The following is a 25,574-nucleotide window of genomic DNA, read 5'->3' on the forward strand; positions in this document are numbered from 1 at the left end:
TGTCCTCAGCCAGGCACATCTGAGCATCCGTATAGAATGTAAAAAGCCACAAGCATCAACTGTAGCATCAAAATTAAGTCAAGGAACCTAAAAGTTTCACACACAAAAGATGCTTTAAAAAAACAGAGAATTCTCCAATATCATGCTCATGAAAAAACAACTTTTTTTATTAGGCAGAAAACTGCATAATTTGTTTTTTTTTTTTTAGGCCACAAACTGCATAATTCCTCCACAGGCCTGAGACTCCAGCAAGGCCCCAGAATCCACTTGGAATGGCAACCAGTCTGGTGTCACCCAACCTGCCTTCCCCTCCCTACTGAATTCATATCACTCTGTGTATAACACAGGGCATGGTCTGTCACATGGCACCAAGTAAGAGGAAATGGGAGGGGAATCTCATTCATTTCTGCATCCAGACCCCTCCCACATCCTTGTACATTGTAGCTGCCAAATAAGTGTTGGGGACAGGGAGGGACAGAGGGTAGAAGAAGAATCCATACCAGACTCCAGGGCTTGTTCAAAGAGTTTAAGCCCTTGACTGCTTTGCAAAGCTTGAATATCCACGTGAAAGGAAAAAAAGAAAGAGAAGGAAAAGAGAATAATTTGAATTAAGTATTTATCCTCAGCTTTAGTTTCTGTCACAAAGCAGGTGATTTTTTTTTTTTTAAGCTATGCCAACACAGTGTGTAAAACCAAAACTGAAATTGGAACTCTCTTGCAGCAGAATTAGAATTTTATAGAATCAAAGTCATTTCTAGGTCTTCCTTTCCTTCATAGGCCACATGGAGACTGTGAAATTTAGAGAAAACCCTCATGCCTCAAGAAACAGGGTGCCAGAATCCACTGTCCTTGTCCGAGTCCACAACAGCTGGCAGTTCCACGGAACTCCCGGGAGTTATGCTGTCTGTTAACTTGTTCCATGGATACCCCATGTTCTCCAGTAAGCCCCAGTTTCTTCTGCATCCTGCCCATCTCTGCTCCCAACCTTCTTTAAGAATTCTAAGTGTCATCAGAAAAAAGCTAAGCTGAAAGAGCTACCCACCCACTCCGCCATCATACCAAAAGGAACCACCCTGGAGATGCTTATCTGACCCCAAGGTACTTAACTTCAAAGACAAATATTTTGAAAACTCTGTATTCCTAAGGATTCAGCAATATAACCCTGTGTAGTTTATTCGCTAGAACTAATTATGAAAGGTATAAAGTAAGAAAATTGTTTTTAAAATATTTTTGGAGTTTTACAGAAATGTATATAATAATATTCACTCATTCATTCTACAAAGATTTATTGAGTCCCTTTTATGCAATTTGAAGTGTATATTAAGTAATTACTACAGAGCCACAGAATATATGAATTATCTAATCATTTTCTGTTCTGTGACAATACAGAAGGTTTGGAATTTTCACACTCCTATCTCCACATCTATTTTAGTGGAAGAATCTAAGGACTAAGGATTGGAAAAGAAAACAAACATCATTACTAATCAACTACTTAAGTTACACAAAATCAAACAATGGGGCACTAAAGGAAGTAGAAAGGAAAAAGCATCGAACAGAGAATAATCAAACAGTTGTCCACAGTGAGGGCTGGAAGTGTCCAAGGAAAAGCTCTAGAACATCTGAGAAGTTAATTTAAAAATGGATTTTGAATTCAGATCTTAATAAGTCTCCCAAGAAGTTGAAAATGCATCTCACAATAGGGCTCCACATAAATCCTCATGAATTTATATTAAGAACTGATTGATATTCCATCTTGGTGCAGAAGCAAGAAGGAAAGAACCACCAACCTAAGACCACTAAATACCAATAAGATTGGTACTTGAATCCACAGGTTTGGACTGTCTAAAGGACAGAAGAACCAGGTGGTTGGGTCAAAATAAAAAGATGAGTTATCATGATGAGTTGCATGTAAAGCAGGATTTTAGAGTTTCTGTGTGAAGGCTAAAATCAAATGAAATACCAAGCGGCTAAAGGGAATTTCCAAAAGTGTGGCCAGCTCATCATCAAAGACCCCAAAGTTCAGTGCCTTGCAAAAGGAAAGACATTAAAACAAAACGAACACACTCTGCTGGAGGACTGCTTGCCAAATAAGTACCAAGGTCTAAAATAGTTTCCATTTATCCTCATATTTCTGCAAAATATTTAAACTTCCTCTAAGGCTAAAATAAATATATAAACAAACAACCCCCATTACACATTAGTTCTCCAAACAAATTATGGTTTCAGGCAATGTTAATCAACAAAAAGAATTAAACAAGAAGTCTTTAAAATTAGCCATGACCTTATTTATGGCTTCATTACTTTCAAGATTTCATTTGTTGGGTTGTTTATGTCACCTCAGCCTTTAATTTAATTGCTGCATCTCTAACTATATTAGAATAGCTTAATGAATGGTGATGGCTTGTTTTTACTCACCAAAATGTAACATTTGCAGAACATATAACACTGAAGAGCCACTTAATTCATCCATGAATTAGAAGAAGTTGGATTTATACTTTGAGGCTGATCCTCTATTAGGAAAAGTATGGTGTGAGCCAATATGACATAATTAAGGATGAGGCTAAAAGGAGAGATTCCGGGGCCCATAGGCATCGTGCTGAGGGCTTGGACTGCATCTGGGAGACAATGAGCAGCTGGAGAACAAATTTAAGCAAGAGAATGAAATGTCAGATTTTAATTTTAGATAGAAAACTCCAGGTATTGTAGGAATTTGAAGAGAACAAGACTGGAGGCTGGGAGAAGAGCTAAGAGATGACTGCTAGCATCCATGCGTAAGAACAGGAGAGAAGGAGTCGGAATTATTCGGAATGTAAAATTGTTAAGGCCTTTGTCACTGACTGATGTCTGGTGAGGGAGGCTGGCTGCAGAAGAAAACATTGTCTAGAGTCACTGTGAGGGTCGTGACAGCATTCTCTGAGATTAGGCTGATGATAGCAGAGGAGGTCTGGACTGAGAAACAATGAACTTGGTTTTGGATGGGGTTTAGGTGCCTGGGAGACACAGAAAGCACGTGCTGGTAGTTAGCTCCAAGAATCTAGGGTTTATGGAGGACTGAGTTAGTGCAGAATAAGCATCACCAGTGCTTCAGAGCAGTTAAAGCTATAACCCAAAGGAACACATAGGAATTATCAGTGGTCAGAGCTATTTCCTCAGGCAATCCCAAATTAGGAGACAAACAGAAGAGAATCGCTAAAGAGACAGTGAAGGAAGAGTCAGAAAGGAAGCAAGAGACAGCAGTACTGGACATAAAAACTAAAAGAACAGAGCTTCAGGGAAGCCAGAGTGACCCAGAGGGAAAAAACAGAAGCATTCACTGAACCAGGAGTCCAGGATTAGAAAACTAACACACCATGGCTACTGTAACCCAATGCCCACAAACCTACTGCCTTAAGATAACTCCAGTTTATCACATTTCAGTGCTGGAAGTCAGAAGTCTGAAATGGATTTTGCTGGACTTTAAGCCAACAGGTTAACAGAGCTGGTTCCTCTGGAGGCTTTCAAGGAGAACCTGCTACCTGGCTTTTAGCAGCTTCTAGAACCCACTGACCTCCTGGGCTCATGGCTTCTTCCTGCCTTTATGGCAGCAGTCTGCATCTTCAAGTCTCTCTCTGACCTTGATTCTCTCGCCTTCTTCACTTATGATCCACTGGGCCCAGCTGGAGAATCCAGAGAAACATCCCCACTTTAAGTTAATGTAATGTACTGTAAGCGTCCTTTTGGTTGCATGAAGGAGCCTATTTACAGGTTCCAGGGGCCACAGAGTCGGACACGACTGAAGCGACTCAGCAGCAGCAGCCCCAGCAGGGACTAGGGCGGGGCATCTTTGCAGGGGCCATTATTCCGCCTACCACATGGAGAGAACAAGATGCAGGACAGAAGAAACAGCAGTCTCTATCAATCCTAGATTAATCTTTCAAGAAGTTTGGATTAGAAGTGAAGAGGGAAAATAGGGCAGAGAATAGCCAGGGGGTAAAAAGGATTTTTTTTTTTTTAAGCAACACGATCAAGACATCAACAAGCTCACCAGCTATGAGGAAGTGGCAGCAGAGACACACAGGCTAAGGGACAAAAAGGGGGACTGAGGAGCAGGCTCCTTGCAGGGGTAGGATTGGGATCTGGAATAGTGTTCACGGGGCTGGCCAAGAAGAGGGAAAGTGGATCCTCTGTAAGTAGGGAGAGAGAGGTGGTCCAGGCAGATGGAGGAGGTGGATGGAGCTGGCCAAGGTCAAAGATGGTAGGAGGGACACTGAGATGGGGTCAGCGTAGAGCTCATTCATCAGCAAGGGCATCAACTTTCGAAACACACATTACAATGAGACGGACTCCGTTTGAAATACCTTTCTCACATCTCAAGAAAAGCAGAGATTTAAAAAAAAATACTAAGTAAATAAAATGGTCTGACTTTTTGAATAGCGAATACAACTTTGTTATATGACCCAACCTTTTAAAAAGAGCGCATGTTTAATAATGGCCCATAGCTAAGAAAATTAGTTTGCTCTGTGTTTGGCAGACTTCCTTCTGACACAACTGGATTCCAGTTTTTAATGGGGGAGAAAACAAGTTCACAGAGGTCTTTTCTTTTAAAATCGGCATTTTCTCTTTAGTCGTAAAATGCATGCAAAAAGCTTGTGATTATGGTATTTATGTTTCCATTAAGGTGTCCTCAGCAAGCTGGGGGAGTCTAGCCTACTATTTTCCTGCTATTTAGATTTATAGCAGCACAGTAACTATTTTATTTCAATTATATTTGAGGACAGTGCCCTCTTGGTGGCAAATGACTGCATGGTGACAGTCAGCAGATGTCCATTAGAACTATCCTTCTGTGGAGTTTTTAACTACAGATTCTGGGATCTTACTATAAAAGTACGAATTGTTGGTGCCCTCAAATAATAGAAAACATACTGTCATTCCATCAATATTTTTTTTTTAAGAATTCGAAGCACACAAAACTTTTGGGTTAAAATTGTATAACTTACAAAAAGAAATTTTTTGCTGAGTGTCAAGAAACATTGAATAAAGTTTATGATAACACACCTGCAGGCTGACATTTTGAATAAAATGATGATTCGGTCATAGGTGAAAATGGGCATTTATGAATGCCCAGATAAAGTTGTACCCAATATGGAAATTATATATTATTTCACAGCTTCACTGTAAACAGACCTTATTAAACAAACTGATATTAGAGTTCTGATTTGATTTTGATCAGCTGCATCACACTCTGAAGACACAGCAATCAAATAGGATATACACTCTACCAAAGAGACATAGGATTAGGAATCATTGACAATAGAACCTGGTTACAAGCAGGATAAAAGTTAAATACACCAAAACTTTTGTATGTTTGAGCTTTGTCATTCATAGAAAACAGAAGACTATGTCTGGCTTCTCTGGCATCCACCCAATATGAAAACACAGAATGTTATCAAGAGCATTAATAAATAGTAATAACAATGACACTATGACCAAAGGGTACAGTCAGATAACAGTACACACGTCAAGTCAATTAAACAGGCATGGACATACTGCCGGACAGGGTATGAAGCCATTCTAGAATAAAGTATTTCATAAATAATATGTGGAAATGGACAAAGGGTTCCATTCTGACTTCAAATTCACAGCACTTAATAAATGATCCCTGGTTATTTCCATGTGGGGCTACCAGATCCACATTTACATCAGATCAATCAAAATGATAAGCAGTGAAATTCAGAATATGGCTTTCTTACTGAACAATAAACACCCCAACAGATGTTGGGCTACAACAGATTCAGGCTACACTTCACACTGTCAATGGACTGGAGATGCTCCCATGAAATCCAAAAATTTGAATAGCAAAGTTCATCTGACACCAACAGCAAACTTGGGTGAAATTTAGTTAGTTGATGGGAGATTCTTTACTGGGTATAAACTCTCTCTGAGGAGTTTCAAGTTTATGTTTTCATTATTTAACTTTTTAGAAAGTTAATAGAACTGTATTCTAGGTCACCTTGTATGTTATTTCCCTGTCTGAATTTTATGTTTATACATACAGAGGCATCAAGAAACGCTACTTTCACTGATGTCTTGAGTTAATGATAGAGAAGCCGGTTGGATTTCATGCCTTAGGATACACGGATAGGGTGCACAGGTCAAAGATCCCCGGCTACAGACACGCAAAAGAACCGCAGAATCTGAGAAGAGCGATGGCTGAACTGAGCCAGCCCTTGGCTTGTGAGGCAAACAAACTGAAACAAATCTGCCATGGAGCAACCACCACCATGTTCCTGTTCATGATTTGTGTGAGACTTCAGATTTTAAAAAAACCATTATTGGCCACATTAAAGTAATGTTGTTCATTTGCATGTAATGGTTTTGCTGTTTTGTTTGTATTTAATTTGTAAAGATGTTTGGTTTTATAGTTATATAATGGCTATAAACAGAAGGAGTTCAGCCCTATTTTATTTTTATACATATTTAAATAACATTATAATCAAAACAATTTAATTCTATATGGCAGTATCAAGAGATCGTTTTTTGAAGAGTCTCTATGCTACTCTAGTCTGAGAAACACTTTTTTACAGCTTTCATTCTGACAGAAAAAGGCAATGGAGGTAAAGCCATTATTTCCAAGCCAAATTCATATTCAGTTATAGGTTGATGAAGAAATACTTCACAGGTACCATAATTCTCAGCTTTTTGGATTAGCAATATCATTGTTCAATGGACAGCTTATCTCTGAAAAAAATAATTGCAAAACACAAAATTTAAATTTCTGTGATGTCTCCAGAATTTTGATTTTGGAAAAGGGTTAATCCATCTGTGTTTTAAGAACATGCTAAGGAACCACTAGTTTGAAGGGAAACCTACTATTTTTAATGTTCAAAGCATAGCTCCACTATAGAGCAATGATTATAAGACACCATTATAAGATGGGATGGAATGAATGTATTGTTTATGACAAGAGCATGGACGTGTTTCAGATAAAAAGAAATGAGTACTATTTTCTTCATGAACTAAATTTTATATGGTGCCTGAATATATAAATGAGGGATGGAAAAAGATGTTTCTCAATTGTTTCAGATAAAATTTGAAATAAATATATAACCATTAACATAGCGTTAGCATCACACTCCTTTGTGCTATACTAATGTACACAATCAGACCTGCGGTTTGTTAACGAGCAGTTTGAAGACTGGCTATACTATACATCTCATTCAGTAATTCTTTCATGACATGAAAATCATGTCATCAAAAAAAAAAAAAAGGCCCAAATAAACCATAATTAAAACAAATCATGTCACTGCTCACTATTTAACTATCATAACTAGAGGCTCACCTCACAACAACAAAAAAGTCTTAAATTGAAGAACCAGTTTCAACTTTTTCTTATCTGAGTTTTAAACTACAGGTTAGTTCTCCCATCTGAACCATTTTAAGAACAAGATGAAATACGCTGGGATCATGAGACAAGCTATCAAAATCTCTACTGTTCCTTCCATTAGGCTTTGATTTGTGTAAACTCGATGCTCTTAGACACAACAGCTTTTTAAAGGCTGTTAATAAAAGGCAGTTCTTGCTTGAGAATTGATGAACAATCTACTCCCTTGTCACAAACTATATAATAGCTGATTTGGAAGCAATACTCTGAGTGCTCCTGGAGCCTACCTGTCTGCAGGTAAAGGTTTGGAATTCCGCGGCTTCTTCACTTGGGCATACAAAGCATCCATCATATGCCCTTCTCTTGGGCTCTGGGGTCTGGTGCTGAGAGCCATGGAACCTTCATAGGAAGAAATTCCCCCGTACATCAGCTCATCATCACAGCCAAATGTCCGATGAAAATCTTGGATTTCAGCATAGTCACGTTCCCGAGCCTGTCGCTCCCTAAATTCTCGAGTTTTGGCTTGAATCCTGTAAAATTAAAATAAGTTGGAGCAAGAAAAACTATGCCTTTCCTAAGAACTGGATATAGAACATTCATCAAAATACATATTCTTTCAAGCAATTCTAAGAAGCTGGATAGGATAAACAATGTTATATTCATTTTAGATTATCAAGGTAATGTCATAGATTCTCAAAAATTATCATTTCAGATAGCTTTGTTCATGTCAATAAGACATAATTTACATCTTATTTTTAATTATCACTTATTAACTAACTCTAAAAATCCACTAGGAATAGTTTTAGGCATCCACTTCATTTTATTCATGAAAACTTTTGAGGCAAAAAGTCACTTTTTAAAAAGTTATACACACATATACTGTATCTGCATACATTTATGTATGTATATACGTGTACAATCTTCTCATTGTAGCGATACCATACACATTCAACATACTCTGAAGCTTAAGTATGAATCCACACTATTATTCTTTATTAGTGGCAAAAGATCACAGTTTAATGATACTGACTTTTACTTTTTGTGATTATACAGAGCTCGCAAAATCCTGAGATTAAGGGCAAGAAGGCATGCATTCAACCAAATTCTGAAATCAATCTATTGATATTGTGCTAAGCTGGTCTTAGTTAGCTGAAGATAATTCAACAACCCTTGATAGAATTTTGATAACTTTTAATAGGAAAAAATATTTCTATTACATACTTATAAATTTAAATATTTACTTAAAAGTGAAGTCTTATTTATAAAAGCAATACTTTGGGCTGTGTTTAACATTTTATTGCAAAGTTATTTACTTTTTTATATTCTACCACTGCTAGAGTAAATGATACATAAATGTATTTAAAAGAATACAGAAAAGATACAAAATCAGATGAACATAGTCCATTAATAAAAGAGAAAACCACAGGTCAGTATTTCTCTTGAATATAGAAACAAAATTCCTTACCAAAATATTAGCAAATAGAATTTGGTAATATATAAAAAGAATTATACACCATGACAAAGTGATGTTTATTGCCTGAATGCAAGGCTGGTTCAATATTTTTTAAAATCAAACAATGTAATACATCATATTAATAGATAAAGAAGAAAAGTTGCAAGATTATATCAACTGATGCCAAAAATGCATCTGACAAAATTCAATAGTCATCATGAGAGAATTCCTCAAAAAAACTATATAGAGCAAAAACTTAACTTCCTAAATTTGATAAAAAGCATCTATAAAACCCCATTGATAACATAATGGAGAAAGACTGAATGCTTTCCCTTAAGATCAGGAAAAAGGTAAGGATATCTGCTCCCACCACATAACTCAACATACTGAAATTCTAGACAATGAAGTCAGCTTAGGAAAGGAAATAACTGGCATACAGATTGGAAAGGAAGAAATAAAACCATTCTTATTTGTAGACAGCATGGAGGTCTTTGTGGAAAATCACAAGGAATCTACAAAAAACCTCCTATAACTAAAAGGAAAGTTCAGTAAGGTAACAGAATAGTAATACAATATTAATAAGTAAAAATCCATTGTATTTCTATATGTTGGCAGTGAACACAGATGCCAAAATTAAACTAAAATGTCATTTACAACCACTAAAAGAATGAAATACACTGATTAGAAAGGTTTGTTTATAGACATGAATAAAATACATAGGTGTAAACCTAACACAACATATACAGGACTTATATGCTGAAAATTATACAATGATGATGAAAGAAATCAAGGAAGATCTAAAAACTGGAGAGACATATAATTTTCATGAATGAAAGACTCAACATAGTAAAGTCAGTTCTCCCCAAGTTGATAAACAGCTTAATGTAATTCCTATAAAACTCCAGCAAGACTTTAGTAGATACAAACAAGATTATTTTTAAATTTATATGAAAAGGCAAAGGATAGAATAGCTAAACAATTGGGATAAGAACAAAAAAGTGGGAGGAATCACACTTAATGGTGTGGTTTCTATGGAGGGAGATCAGTTGATCACTTAGATCAGTTGAACAGGATAAAAAACTCAGAAAGAGCTTATGAGAATGGCCAATTGATTTCTCATAATTATACAAAAACAATTCAATGAAATAAGTCTTTTCAACAAATAGTACTGGAGCAATTAGACATCCATAGGCAAAAATGAAAACAAAACCAAACAGAGCAAAACCCACTTTGAATTTAAACCTCATCCCTGATACAAAAATTAACTAAAAATGGATCACAAATTTAAATGTAAAATGTAAAACCACAGTTTACCTGTGGCCACTGACAGTGGGATAGAACTCAAAGAACTGACAAATCTGGTTAATTACCCTGAACGGATGTGTATTTTAATGTTCATCCTAGAAATAGATGCTAACAAAGCTTGCTGCATCAAGGGCACTAAAAGCAGAGCTTTAGAACGAGGAATGCACTGTGGTTTTGGTGCACTTTAGTGACAATTCAGCCAATAAAACTCACACAATGATTTTATTTTATACTTTTACATTTGAATGTCTTATTTATTATAAGTGAGAAAAGAGACCACAACACAACCAGAAGTTATATATTCATGTCATATATTTTCATGTTTATTTTTCATTGTCATATTTTTCTCATTTCAGAAAAAAAAAATTGGGGGTTCAGGAGAGAAAATGGTTTTGTTTAAGGAAAATCACATAGTTTAAGGAAACTTTTCAAAAACAGGGTGTCTGGCAGTGTAGCCCTTAACAGCTCCAGATGGTCAATGCTATAAAAGGACACCCCCTCTGCTGTTTTACGGTGACCCTGGGGTCACAAATTATCCCTAAGATGTAAGACTCATCCGTTTTCCTGAACAGTCAGGTTGTTGTTTAGCAGTATCCATCTAATTTATCTCAGGCCAAATCTCAGCAATGACAAAAGTAACTGATTAGCACAAAACTTAGCCAAAGAAATAAATGTCTATTGATGTAAGCAGCCCAGAAAGTCGTTCTGAGCCATGAACAAGAGAACCATTCTGAGGTTTAAATGATGGCAGACAGCTGTTCTGACATGGATGGGCAACACATTCAGCCACTATTTCCCAATTCTTGGAATGTTAAGAAAAAAATGTGAAAACTACTAAAACTTTTTATTAAGACCTTTAAAAATGCTAATAAAGAATTTATCATTTCAATTTGGTATATTCAAACATAAATATTCACACCTTTCTTTTTTGTTAGAAAAAAAAAGTATTTTCCATTATGATAATGAAATTGCCTTGAACCTGCATAGAAAATAATACACAAAATAATGTAATAGACTAAATAAAGTAATAAGGTTAATTTATTTCCTGCTGTCACTAAATTCATGCTAACAGTCTCTCTTCAGCTTGACATCAATTAATGATTTTCATCCCAGACTCTTGTCACAGTGTTCACCACCCTTTTCTCTAATTAAAATGGATGATGCATGATGAAGATAAAACACACAAGACTTCTGTTCTTGTAACATTTCTATTCATTAGAATTTTTGCTTTTACAATAAATGGCTTTTAACACTAATTGCTGTAGAGTAAAATGAAAATAACTTTTTTATGACTATGAAGTATAGTCCTTACATATCCAGAAAAGACACAAAGCTTAATAAGCACTACCATTAAGGAACCAACTTCTCAAGATAGAAAAATCAATGGTTCCTTAAATTACTCTACTGTATTCAAAATACTTCTACCTCCAACATTATGAAGGCTCAATACATGGAATGTTCTGAATAATAAGTTTTTTAAAACTCCAAGAAGCAGAAATTGACCTTTAATGTTTTTAATTAAAAAAAAAAACACCACACATCGTTTTTAACATCTACAAAAGACAGGATAAAAAAAAAAGATAGGATATACTAATATTACTTTATCATACAAATTAAAATACATTTCAGATTGCTACATATTAGATAAGTGTAAATTATCTTCAAAACAATGTTCAAGAGCTTGAAATCAACTCTTTTGGGTAACATTTTGTCCCCCAACTTATTGTACTACCATATGGAAGCCTGATTCTGGGAACAAAGTTCCTGGATCTTTTCCCAACAACATTTCCTCTCTAAAAACCAGTATTAGAGAAATTCATCAAATAAAATCCTACTTTCATGGCCGAATGAAATGTAAGCAACAAGGCAACTGGAAAAAACTGTTTGACCAAAGAGAGGTTTGTGGTCAACTGACTGAATGCTGACTTGCCCCTCAAAACAGTTGAGCAAATGGTAGACATCAAAAATCTTCAATCTTCACCTTACCCTGATGGGCAAATCAAACAACTGCCATCTACCTAGATGTATGCTGCCAATGGAGTATTATGCTGAATTCCCCAGAGAAGGAAGATATCCCACTAAATATGAAGAGTTATCATTTTAAGTAGGATTTTAATATGTTTATAGTATTGGGGCAAACGTTGACTGGAAAAGCCTTCCATGTTCTGAATGGATTCTTAGAAAATATTTTTGAATAGGAACAATTGTTTTAAAGATGCATTTCCAATTCAAGGGAAGAAGGCAGCTGTTAAAAACCACAGTGGTTATAGTAGGTTAGGGATGGCGAAGTCAAAACTTCATCCCTCAAAGCTACAATGAGGAAACAGCAGATTTATAATATAAAATAATTAAAAGTTGAAAAAAAGATCAAAGAAAAGCATTCACAGAGACAATACTATCCACTAACACAACCACAATTTTTCCAGAATCTATGCAGTTCCAAGAAAGTACACCCATCAGCAGCCCTTTGTCTAGGCATGGGGACAGAATTACTCACTTTGCTAAATGCTGAGTTCTTGAGAACTAGATCTAGACCCCAATTATCATCTCTGTACAGTGTTCCTTATTAACTCCAGCCCCACCAACCTCTCCCCTTCCCAAAGCTCTGTGGTCATCAACTTTCACAATTGATTATAATGTCTTATGTTGATTTTTTAATGTTATGAGGTTTAAATCTTTTCTCCATCTTAACAAAGGTAAGAAATTCTTGACAGAGGAAGAATTATAATAAGAATAAAAATTTTATACCATCATTTTATTTATTTAATATATTGTGAACAAGAAAAATTTCTCTTTTACGCTAATAAACCACTAGAATGATATTTGACTAACCAACACACACACACACACACACACACACTCACACACTCACTACTCTCTCTCACAGATACTTGCTCATTCACTGACATTACATTCCGGCTTTCACAAATGTCAAATCAACTACAATTATTTCCAACTCAAAGAGATGCTATAATGCCAAATCTAAGAAAGCTCTAATCAAAAATAAAACTGACTTTCCTACTCCAGTTACAGACTGTCAATAAAATCTGTTTCAATTTGCCCAAGTATTGGTCTATTTTGGACTTCCATGAAGTTAATAGATTCTTTAAAAATTTGTTCACCTGCACAATAAGTTCTTAAAATACGTCTGATGAACTAATCTCATTGATTACAACTGACTTTTCTGAAGGATTTAAGGGGCCAGAGAAAATATGAAGAACCCTGCTAAATTATAGAAAAATATATTGTTCCATTAAAAGGATAAGCTTTAAAAGTTGAGCTGTATTTGAATGACAATATGTGACCTGCATGCAAAAATTATCCAGAATATCTGGGTTCTGATGTCAGAATTCAGGGAATCTGAATCCTAAGTTTCAAGCCAAAAAGAAGTGAAAATTGTTTATTCTTTTAGATGCACAGGGAATGCACCTATTGTTGTTATATAGTTCACTCCTTCTGTAATTTCACTAATTCTTATTCATGCACTTTAAAGAAACCTTACTGCTATATTCTGATACATATTTTTTAAATGATAATCCTGCAAAAACTAACAAATAAACACATGCCATCTCTGAAAAGGATCTTATCAACTAACAAAGACCACAAAAAAGTTCCTATCAAAATTTCAAGAACTTACTCAAAGCAGATATTTTAAACATTTGGTAAAATTGAAAAGAGAAATGCCAGTGATTGGAAACTGGAGGCAAAAAGGCCAGAAATTTTTATTTCTTGAATGTTGTATCTATATGAGATGATGAATGTTCACTAAACTTATTGTGGTCATCATAAAAAAAAAAAAAAACTCAATTCTGATTTCTATAGCCAGTTAGATAAATGAGCTGGACATGGCTAAACTAGGAGCCACTGGTCTTTACTTGTCATCAGTATTTCCCAAATGACTCTTAATTCTGCGAGATACTAGTACTTTGTGGGAAAAAATAGTGAAGAAGGATGTATATCTATGAGTAAATAAGTTAGGAAGTAATGATTCTCTAGGCTGTGGGCTTCCCAGGTGGCACTAGTGGTAAAGAACCTGCCTGCTGATGCACAAGACGTATGAGACGTGGATGTAACTCCTGGGTCAGGAAGATTCCCTGGAGGAGGGCATGGCAACTCACTCCAGTATTGCCTGGAGAATCCCATGGACAGAGGAGCCTGGCGGGCTACAGTCCACAGTGTCAAACAGACTGGGACATGACTGAAGCAACTTAGCACAAACATGCCCACACACATGTTAGTGACTCACAATGTACGTGAACAGAATTAGGCTGTTGAGAAATAATGGAGTAAAGAAATACGCATAAGCTGCTTTTAACCAAGTGTTTCTCAAATATATTCGCATGTGGAGCCCTTTTTCTGCTGATGAATGCTGTTTGGGAAACCCCAAACCACAATATTTATATACCATTAAAATATAAATGAAGCTATCAACAGAGCAAGAACACAGTAGAAAGCCAAAGATTACTTCTGACCCTGAGTTAACAGAAAAACCCATTGATGTGCTTTATACTTGAAGCTCAGTGGGCCCAGAGTTATAGAGATCATGTAATTGAACCTGTGTTATGTGGGAATCAGAGCCCCATCCTTTTGTGAGGTGGAATGAGCTAATGTGCGTGCGTGTGTGCTCAGTTGCTCAGTCGTGTCCAACTCTTTGTGACCACACGGACTGTAGCCCACCAGGCTCCTCTGTCCACGGGATTCTCCAGGCCAGAATACTGGAGTGGGTGGCCATGCCCTTCTCCAGGGAATCTTCCTGATCCAGGGATTGAACCTGCGTCTCTTGTGTCTCCTGCATTGCAGTTACTGGGGGAAGTCCCTAAATGTACTTAGTCACTCAGTCGTGTCTGACCTTTTGCAACCCCATGGACTGTAGCCTGCCAGGCACCTCTTTCCATGCGGATTCTCCAGACTAGAATACTGAAGTGAGTTGCCATACCCTCCTCCAGGGGATCTTCCCAACCCAGGGATTGAACTGGGGTCTCCTGCATTGCAGGCAGATTCTTTACCAGCTGAGCTACCAGGGAAGCCCAAATGAGCTAATAGGGGTTACCAAATGTGGTCAACAGCATCACTGAACAGGTAAGGTACCAGGATCAGCACTCAAAACTGGAAATCAAAATAGCACATCTCAGGATCAGCAAACTTCACCCTTGCTGTTTTACTTCTGAAGAGAAGACCTCAGGCAAAGAGGCTTTGGTTCTGAAGGGGAGAGCTGGTGAAGCCCAAAGACAGACTCACACCAGGATCCTTCTCTTTTCTCCAAGTAGACAGGATGTATCTAAGACCCCAGCTCCCAGTGATGGCAGCGAGTGGAAAGAAAGGCAGAGAAGTGAGCAAGAATGAAGGCAAATTCCATCTCAGACCCCTGCTCTGAAGAATCTAACTTACTTTCACTATCTAAATAGATATTAACATGGTAGGAAAAATCATTTTCAACTATATTTATTGTTCTTTTAATTTTTCAATATTCTATCGAATCATATTCAGGCTTCGTAGATTGATACAGACAAAAAAAAGTAGTTTGGTATGTGGACCTGACATAACTAATAACTAAGGAATATCAGGTTTTCTATTTTTAGATAGAATCAGCTGAAATTATTTTTGGAACTGAAATAGCTACAGTAGTAAATAATATTACAGGAGATGTTTCACTGCCCATCAGCAGTGCAGGAAAAGCGGTCGTGAGAATATAGGCAGTGGCTTATTTCGTTTTCTCTATTGCCTCCAGTCAGGTTCTTCCCAAAGAAGCTGCAGTTTTCATTCTCAAAAGGAGCAATGCCAATGCCAATAGACAGAATAGGAAAGAGGTTTTCCAAAAGCAGAATTGCTTTATCAAAATAACAACACTAAACAAGTACCACTTATGCAATTCAATGAGTCTCATACATTTCCCTGCTCAGTTACAGGACATGAGTTTAAATAAAACATACTTGTAAAAACTGTTATTGAAACATAAACAGTTTTCTTAAATTATGAGGCTAATTGATTTTTTTTAATGGACCATTCACTTGTTCCCTGACCCTAAAATATTCTTTATTCTAGGCCTCTTGTACGTTGTAAATTCATTAGGACCAACCTAGTTCCCAGAAGTATTGCATCATTAGAGGTACAGAGATGCAGATTAAAAGCAAAGTGGAGAGGTGAACTGTGCCTTAAGCAAATTAATAACACAAGTGAAGCCATTATGTAAAACCATTGTTTGGCTGTAAAAATTTGACTATACATTATAAAGGATTTTGGAAAACGTTGATAGAATTCCACATTGAAACAGAGCAGTTCATCTTAAACTGCAAAAAAGGGAATATTTAGAATATGAAAAATTGTGCAGGATTAATGACATTCTTCCCCTAAGCTGGCATCAAGATAGGGAGAAGTATAATGTTTCTTCCTACCCATTAAATTATTCTCTAACTAAATCACATATTTGCCTGTGGATAAATCTGTGTTCATACATTTACCTGGTATATCTCTTCCTTAAGGGATAAGAAAGTTTTTTAAGGTAGATGTTAATACTACTGAACACTTAAATGCCATACTCAAACACTGAGAACACTGTGTCCTGTTCTAAAAATAGTGAGTTTATTAAGTTTGTGGATGTCTAAATTGGTGAGGATTAGAGAGTCAGAAAAGCAAGAAAGCTGGAATGACTTTTTTTTTTAATTGGAGAAGAACTAGAATAGACTCAATTTTGTAAAATAGATTAAAAATACATATTTTCCCCCACTTATATATTTTATATGGAGAAGGAAATGGCAACCCACTCCAGTACTCTTGCCTGGAGAATCCCATGGAGGGAGCAGCCAGGTAGGCTACAGTCCATGGGGTCGCAAAGAGTCGGATACGACTGAGCGACTTCACTCAATCACTCATATATTTTATAAACTGCAAAGCTACAAATAGAGAATCACACCATTCCAGAAAAACACAAAAACATAACCCTCAGGGGTATAAGAAAGATGAATGAAAAATATCCAAACATGAATCACTTCTGACAGAAAAGCCTGTCTTTTCTTTCTGTCTTTGTTAAGAATAAGATCAAAGGTGCCACAACTCTAGAATTATAATAAGAATAGCCGACTTAGCTTTAGAGATGTTGGGTTATAACCCTAGCTATGGATGATATTTAGCTTTATAACCTTGATCAAAGTAAATTTTCATCCATTTCATTGGTCTGTGGGTCCCCACCATGAAATGATTCAACAGTAGATAACAATCTTTCAGGAAGAGATGGAGAAACATTTAAGTAAAAAATGTCATACAAAATATGATAGCAAAACAGGAGGAGGAAAAAGATGTCTGACTTCATAGGAAAACAACATAGTAAAAAATCAATAGCCTCCTCAATTCTTATTAAAAATCAAAATATTTTAATGATATATAAAAACTGTTTTATTTCCATATGAACATTTCTTTAAAATTATTATAATATACTATATACTCATAGGTGAATGAGACAGAATATTACATATTTTTGCCATTTTCAGTGGTCATTAATGCTGATTTATTTTCTCTTAATACCCATGCTCATATGGCCTACCATCTTCTGTGCAAAGATCTTAACCAAAACCAATAAAATTCATTTCAATGCCACAAAGTAAAATAAGGTTTTTTCCTTCTAATTGTTTTTACGTTGTATTCACCCAACCATCAGTATTTGGACTGACATAGAAAGATAAAATAAAAATAAATGCATAAAATACAAATTTCATAAATAAAGTTCTTTATATTAAAAAAAGAAAGAGTAGAAAGGAACAAAAGCGCCTCCCTTGAATGAGGTCCACCCAAATAACTGGAATCTACCTTTCCTGCTCCTGCTTCATCCGTACTCTCTCCTCTTCTGACGTAAGGGAGTCCTGTATTTTTATTTTACCCGTTTTCTCAATCTTGTCATCTTTTCGATGTTTGCCAAACCTGTTGATAACAAAAAATTCTAACTTGTCAATGTATACAAAATGCATTGTCATTCTCCTGGGATAAGACCTATGGACTCAACGAAGTGTGAGCATCCTCAAAATGAGGCCCCATGCCTCCTGCCCAGTATTAATATTTTCAGACAGATTACTTTGATCCACATTAATTGCAACTTTCCAGAGAAAAACCATCTTTGGAAATGGCCTCCATAGCTGTTTTTCTTTAGCCAACAGAAAAATAACAAAATCCTTATGGTTCATCCTTATTAAACAGACAGTCCATAAATGTATAGAACTGACTATCGGAGGGTAAAAATCTGCATCAGAGTGGGTTTCTCTTAGGACTATAGAATGAAAATCCACAAACATCGTTTTAATGATATCTTCACAAACAACTATTCTTTATTTTCACAGTCAGGTTTATTGGCAATATGTGTCATACTTTAAACGCTGACAAACAAGGTCATATTCGCAAGGTTCAAAGCAAAAAAGGATAATTTACACTCTGACCATACTTTGGGCTTATTAAACTGAAAGCTTTAAGGCAGTTTCAACAAATACTGTTCCTAAACCTGATGAAACGCTACTGCCGAATGTGGCATCTCTGACTTGGAAATCTGTATCCGATCAAAAACAAACATGAGGAACAAACACGTGATTCAGAAACAGTCCACACACATTTCCACAGATGGGCACTGAATTCTAGGCTTTCCAAGAAAACACTAATATTATTCCCTTCGGTATCCGAAATGCCTCAGAAACCCCAGACTTGGTATCCATTCTTTTTCCTCCTCTGTTGCTTTTTTCTGCTTTTCTCCAGACCAGACCATGTTGCCTGGAAGGCATGTGCTCCATCCCCAGAAATAACATTCATCTGGAGTGATTTGGTCACCAGACGTTTCAAAAAACAACTCTTTTATAGACAGTTACTCAACTACACATTCACAAGTATATAAAGTATATTGAGAATTCTCAATTGAGCACAAAGTAGGAATTTGGCTTATGGTGATAATCATACTGAAAAAGAGAAGAGTAAAAGGGTAGGATCAAAGCTGATATAAAGAGAGAGAGCGAAAAAAAGTGACTTTGCTGGCAGTCCTGTGGTTGGACTTTGACTTTCGATGCAGGGAGCATGGTTTCAATCCCTGGTCAGGGAGCTAAGATCCCACATGCCTTACGTTAAAACACCAAAGCACAATACAGAAGCAATATTGTAACAAATTCAGTAAAGGCTTTTAAAAAACTGGTTCACTTAAAAAAGAAAATCTTTAAAAACAAACAAAAAAAGAGACAGAAATCTCAATTACTAGAATGGTTGGGAGCATACATCTTTTTATATATACATATAAATGTGATTACAAATATGTGATTGAATACACGGGAATACCACCTGTGTTCACTAAAGTAACAGTATGTTATAAATAAGTAAGGGAAAGCATTTTGAAAAGGTTAAAATAGAAAATAGTTAAAGCATCACCATCGCTATTCCTTTAAAATTATCTGTATCATTAACTGGCATTGAAAACTGCCTGTGAAATTAACTTTCACAAAGCAAACATATCCCTAAATTTTAATGTTATTTAGAAATTAGAAGATCATTTCCATTGCAAAAAGCCAAAAAAAAAAAAAAAAACCAAACAACTTCCTAGAAACCTAAACCCAGAAACTAATGACTTCTTACAAGGGAGAAAATATGTAGCATGCTTTTAAAACTAATAAATACAAAGCTTTAAAAATAAAAAACTTTCTTTTTCCTTTGTTTTTGTCAATATATCAATAATGCCTAGGAGGTAAACATAATGAGTATCTTTGTGGTGGTTGTTCAGTTGCTAAGTCGTGTCCAACTGTGAATCCATGGACTGCACCATGCCAGGCTTCCCTGTCCTTCACTAACTCCCAGAGTTTGCTCAAATGCATGTCCATTAAATTGGTAAAGCCATTCAACCATCTCAGCCTCTGTTGTCCCCTTCTCCTCCTGCCCTCAATCTTTCCCAGCACCAGAGTCTTTTCCAAGGAGTCAGTTCTTTGCATCAGGTGGCCAAAATATTGGAGCTTCATCAGTCATTCCAGTGAATATTCAGGCTTGATTTCCTTTAGGACTGACTGGTTTGATCTCCTTGCTGTCCAAGGGACTCTCAAGAGTCTTCTCCAGCACCACAATTTGAAAGCATTAATTCTGCAGTGCTCAACCTTCCTTTTAGTCCAACTCACATCCATACATGACTACTGGAAAAAAACATAGCTTTGACTGTGCAGATCTTTGTCAGCAAAGTTATGTCTCTGCTTTTTAATATGCTGCTAGGTTTGTCATAGCTTTTATTCCAAGGAGCAAGAGTCTTTTAATTTCATAATGACTATCTTTATAGAATGAATTAACAAAAAAGCAAACCAAAACAACTGACACATCTCAGGAGGAGCCATCATCTAAAACATAATGTTCATTCATTTGACAGAAATTTATTGAGCATCTACAATGGGTTCAGGGAAGAGTTCAGGCCTGGACAAATTAATTTGTGTGTCGTTAGCATGTAGATGTTATTTAAAGCCCATGTGAATCCCATTGTGAAAATTCTGCAACACTGAGGCATCTGGAAATATGAAAGGCATTAAATTCTACTTCAAGAAAAATGTCCAAGTTCACATCTTAATGCATCACATTTACTTATAATGGGGATTCTTAAGGTAAATCATTTAACCATTTAGTTTCTCAGTTCATAAATACCCTTCAAACATTACATTGTCACCATATTGACCTTTTTCTTTTGTGGTACTGGTTCTCATTCTGGATTATATACGCTCAATCCTGTATCATATTTGAGAAACACTACCATGGCACCAGCAATATGATCTATCTGAACCAAAGTGAAAGTGAAAGTTGCTCAGTCGTGTCCAGCTCTTTGCAACCCCACACAGCCCATGGAATTCTCCAGGCCAGAACACTGGAGTGGGTAGCTTTTCCCTTCTCTAGGGGATCTTCCCAACCCAGGGATCGATCCCACATCTCCCACAGTGCAGGCAAATTCTTTACCAGCTGAGCCACGAGGGAAGTCAAAGAATACTGGAGTAGGTGGTGCAGCTCAATCTTACAAGAATCTGCCCTTTGAGTTAACAATCCAGGAGAAAACTGAGGTGGTTGACTTCTCCATGTTTTAAAGCAGTGTAGCTATTTTCAGCCCCAATCTAACACTGAGTTTAATTAGTTATTGTCAAGATATTTTTTTTCAAATGGTCTTTGTCCTATTTTGTTAAGAAAGTTTCAGTTTTCTCACTCAGTCTACCAAGTTTTAGTTGTTTTTTTTTTTAATCTAAAATACACAATTAAAAAGAAAAAAAAAAACTGTGAATCCCAACTCATTAAAGAACTGCATTTTTCTTTAATTGTATTTGTTGGCAAAATATCTGTTTCCTAGGCTGCCTGCTGGGGCTTCTCAGGTGGCTCAGTGGTAAAGAATCGCCTGCCCTGGGTTGGGAAGATCCCCTGGAGAAGGAACTGGCTGGCCACTCAAGTATTCTTGCCTGGAAAATCCCATGGACAGAGAATACTGGTGGGCTACAGTCCATGTGGTCACAAATAATCAGACACAACTTAGCAACAGACTTTTTTTTTTTTTTTTTACTTTTCAGGCTGCTGCCAATCATCAGAATATAATATATTATTATTTGTAAATTTATTATCAAATTGCTATACCTTCCTTTTTAAAATTACAGATTCAAATTAATATAGGAAAAAAGTGAATGAACCATAGATAACATGTGTATAGGTTAGCTTCTGGACATTTCCCTTCATGCCTGCTTTAGTTAATGAATTATGTGATTTCTTTAAGGCATACTATAAAAGCATAGCACATTACTTGATAATTGGGGTAAAAACAGATCCCTCAGCTGTAATTTTTTGACAGAATGAAATAAAGACTGTAAATGAAAAAATATATATACCAACCATTCTACAGTATAAAAAGAAAAAAAAAAAACAGGTAGCTGTATCCTCATCACTCTAATTGCCAATCTATTCTAGTGTTCATCTTAATTTATAGTTGCTTAATTCTTCCTGAAAGAGGGACAGGTAGGTCATTGAGAAATTCCAGCCACACTTATACTCACACAGTCAGTTTCAGAGTTTAAATCAGTAATCAGCCTATGAAGACAATCACTTAATAGCAAGATGCTTAGAAACTTGGAGGACATCAATTACATTTATTTTATTATCTTTGAAAAGCCACCAATGAATTTCAACTAGGTCATTTTCCAAGGAACAGAATAACTGAAAAAATATTATGTTAATAATATGTCCAGGAAGCAAACCCATTCCCAGGAAAGAATCAGTCTCATGAACTGCCTTCTGACTACCCAATACACATGTTCAAAGAGAAATCACCACCACTTCTGGAAGAATTTGTTGGTTAAATCTTATGATTTATTAATACAGTAGAATGACCTTTATTTGTTTTTTAACAGAGACAAAGACAAATAGAGAGCTTGAGGAAAAAATTGGTGGGGAAAAATTTCTCTATAGACAAAAGGTACAATGTAAAAAGTACCAAGAAGCCATTGAAGACTCCTCACAGAAAGATACAGTGGATGAGCCCATCTTATCAGAGTGAAATTAATTGCTTAAACATATGGCTTTCTTTACAAAAAATACAGCAATGCTTTCATTCAGCTAAAGTAATCTCCACGTAATCTGCTAAATGGGTTCCACCATGACACACTACAAATGAGATCACGGCTGTCTGCCAGATCAGCCATATATATTATTACTGCAAAGAGTGATGGGCAAGATGTGCACTCGTTGATGAATGGAGGAGGAAAAAAAAGCAAAACCACAAACCAACAGTTGTAACGGCTTGCAACCAAATTCTGTTGTATTTTTACAGAAAGAGCTTTCGTGGGAAATTAACTACTGCAAGAGGTTTGTGCTTTTCAACCAATGTTTTGGTTTTTAGGAAATTAACCTCATTCTCTCTGTGGTATGAATAACACTGAACTCTTCCTATATTTTATACTGCAACTAAAATCAGAGATTTCTTTTAATTGGATGATAATTGCTCTGCAATATTGTGTTGGTTTCTGCCATACATCAACATGAATTAGCCACAAGTTTCCATACGTCCCGTCCCTTCTAAACCCTTCTATCTCCCTCGCCATCCCACCCACCCCTCTAAGTTGTCAGAGCACTGGGTTGAGTTCCCTCACACAGCCAATTCCCATTTGCTCTCTATTTTACGTAAGGTAATGTACATGTTTCCGTACTCTTCTCTCAATTCGTCATCCTCCTCCTTCGCCCGTGTCCGCCGAGTCTGTTTTCTATGTCTGCATCTCCATTGCTCCCCTGCAAATAGGTTCATCAGTACCATCTCTCTAGATTCCATATGCATGCGTTTATATACAATATTTGTCTTTCTCTTTCTGAATTACTTCACTTAGTACAATAGGCTCTAGTTTCATCCACCTCAAAATCAGAGATCTTTAGGAGGGACTAGACTGAACGCTAACACACAACAGGCTGCTATAAAGAAAATAAAACTAGTTTTGGAATGAAAGGTTTTTTCCTAATATCATACTTGAAAACACAAGAGGAAAAAGAAAGTCTTAAATCTGCTGCAATATTTAAAAACCAACACACAGACTAACTAGAACCAATTAACTTGTAAGTTTTGAGGAATAATTTTTAAAATAAGATTTTCTTGCAAAAAACTCACTGAAATGTCACCTAGAGGTCTGGTATTTCTCACTGCTAATTACCAAGGTCTTCATGTCTAAGGAGGACTTTGCTATAAAGATTTGTCTTCCTATTTACCCTAAGAAACGCATAGGTTAAATGACGCTACTTGGCTGAGGAGAGATGTGAAGATGGCAGACATTCAGTATCAGCTACCAGAAGCCTTGTGTCCGCACACCCCACGCGACCCTGTCCCCAGCCAATAGCAACTCCTGCACTGGTGTGGGGCTCCATCCCCTGCCCTTCATTTCTGCATACTTGCACCATTATGTGCTTTAATCACTTCCTTTCTCCAGGAACTCAGCATCTCTTTCTGGAAATTTCCAGTTTCTGGCAGACACCTGTGCGGTACAGCCATTGTGCTACACCGCCTTTGAACACTGCTTGCTGTAACAATGTGCCAGGGCCCTAAAGATCCCTGGGAGATGCCAGCTACCCAGTGGGCCAAGTTCAAGAAGCTGTAGAGCAAAACTGAAGACTCTGTCCTGCATTCCTGCATCACCATGAGAAGCCTGCATGCCCTGGGCAGGGCACGTGTTCACACAAGCAAAATCACCTCACCAGCTTTTAACCTCACTCCTCTGTAGTCCTTTGAGTCATGCGAAAAAAGTGAAAGTGTTAGTCACTCAGTTATGTCCAACTCTTTGCGACTCCTTGGACTGTAGCCCGCCAGGCTCCTCTGTCCATGGAATTCTCCAAGCAAGAACATGGAGTGGGTGTAGCCATTCTCTTCTCCAGGGGATCTTCCCAACCCAGGGATTGAACCTGGGTCTCCTGCATTGTAGGTGGATTCTTTACTGTCTGAGACACCAGGGAAGCCCCCTGTGAGTCATACTTTTCATAAATGGTTTTAGATCCAAGTTTCTCTAGAAGGTCTTTTTTCGATTGATTCTGGTACAATCTTTCCCCACATTCTTGGTATGAGCAGTGACTTCCCTCAATTCAACTTGCCTTAAAGTCCTAAAAATCAACTGCTCTAAACTTTAGCTGAAGAAAATAAACGTCTAGCCATGTGTCTCTGCAGACTGTTCTAGCGCATTCCTGTCCCGGTGTGCTGAAGCTTGATGTGCATATCTATCTGAAGACAGGCCCGGAGATGAGTCCACCTTGTCTGATGTCTTCATCTAACAGTCAAGGAAACTGACGCCCAAGAGGTCTGCACTCAGAGCTGTCCAAAGTCACCGTGCAAGGAAGGAGCAGAGTTCAGGTTGCCTCATTGAGTTTTAAGAGACCCTGGGGGCTCTGAACTTGGGCCCTCTAGAAAAATGAAATCCCCAACCGGTGAAGTTCACTCTGTAAATCCTATGTGAGACATATAATTGAGCACCTGTTGAAGGCTTTTTTGCTCATTTAATTATACTTCACTAGAATTTATTGAATTCTTCTTTAGGTACTTGATCTTATTGATCCCCACAACCAGCATATTAGATAGGTATTCTCGCCTTCCTGTTTAGGGAAAACCTCAGGAAGCAAAGAGGGATTTAGAGATTTAACAGGTCACCTAGCAATTAAGAGCCGTGCCCTGGTGGCTCAGTGGTAAAGACTCCACATGCCAGTGCAAGAGTTGCAGAAGACTGGGTTCGATCCCTGGGTCGGGAAGATCCCCAGAAGAAATGGCAAGCCACTGCACTGTTCTTGCCTGGGAAATCCCATTGACAGAGGAGCCTGGCAGGCTACAGTCAATTGCGAAGAGTTGGACACGACTGAGCGCACATGCAGTCTAGCCACTAAGCAGCAAAGCCAAGATTCCAGCCTCAGGCTCTCTTTATAACCACACTCAGCCACCTCCAAAGCTTGAGGAACCAAAGACAGCTAGCTACTCTATGC

At 37.1% G+C, this 25,574-nt stretch overlaps 1 protein-coding gene across 13 annotated transcripts in view; it reads right to left on the reverse strand.

Annotated features, from left to right (window-relative positions):
- The window catches only part of PARD3 (par-3 family cell polarity regulator), a 574,463-nt gene that overhangs the window by 135,271 nt on the left and 413,618 nt on the right, over nucleotides 1–25,574 (reverse strand). For 8 of the 13 annotated variants that reach the window (XM_040248382.1, XM_040248385.1, XM_040248389.1 and 5 more), the window contains 2 exons: nucleotides 17,919–18,029; nucleotides 7,648–7,890 (listed from right to left, as the gene is read on the reverse strand). In XM_040248382.1, the coding sequence (XP_040104316.1) occupies nucleotides 7,648–7,890; nucleotides 17,919–18,029 (354 nt within the window). Of the gene's footprint in view, nucleotides 1–164; nucleotides 6,718–7,647; nucleotides 7,891–17,918; nucleotides 18,030–25,574 lie in introns of those variants that run through there. The other 5 variants (XM_040248390.1, XM_040248388.1, XM_040248387.1 and 2 more) reach the window with 2 other exon arrangements.

The sequence above is a fragment of the Oryx dammah genome, unplaced genomic scaffold, assembly GCF_014754425.2.
Source record: "Oryx dammah isolate SB20612 unplaced genomic scaffold, SCBI_Odam_1.1 HiC_scaffold_10, whole genome shotgun sequence".
Taxonomy (NCBI): Eukaryota; Metazoa; Chordata; class Mammalia; order Artiodactyla; family Bovidae; genus Oryx; species Oryx dammah.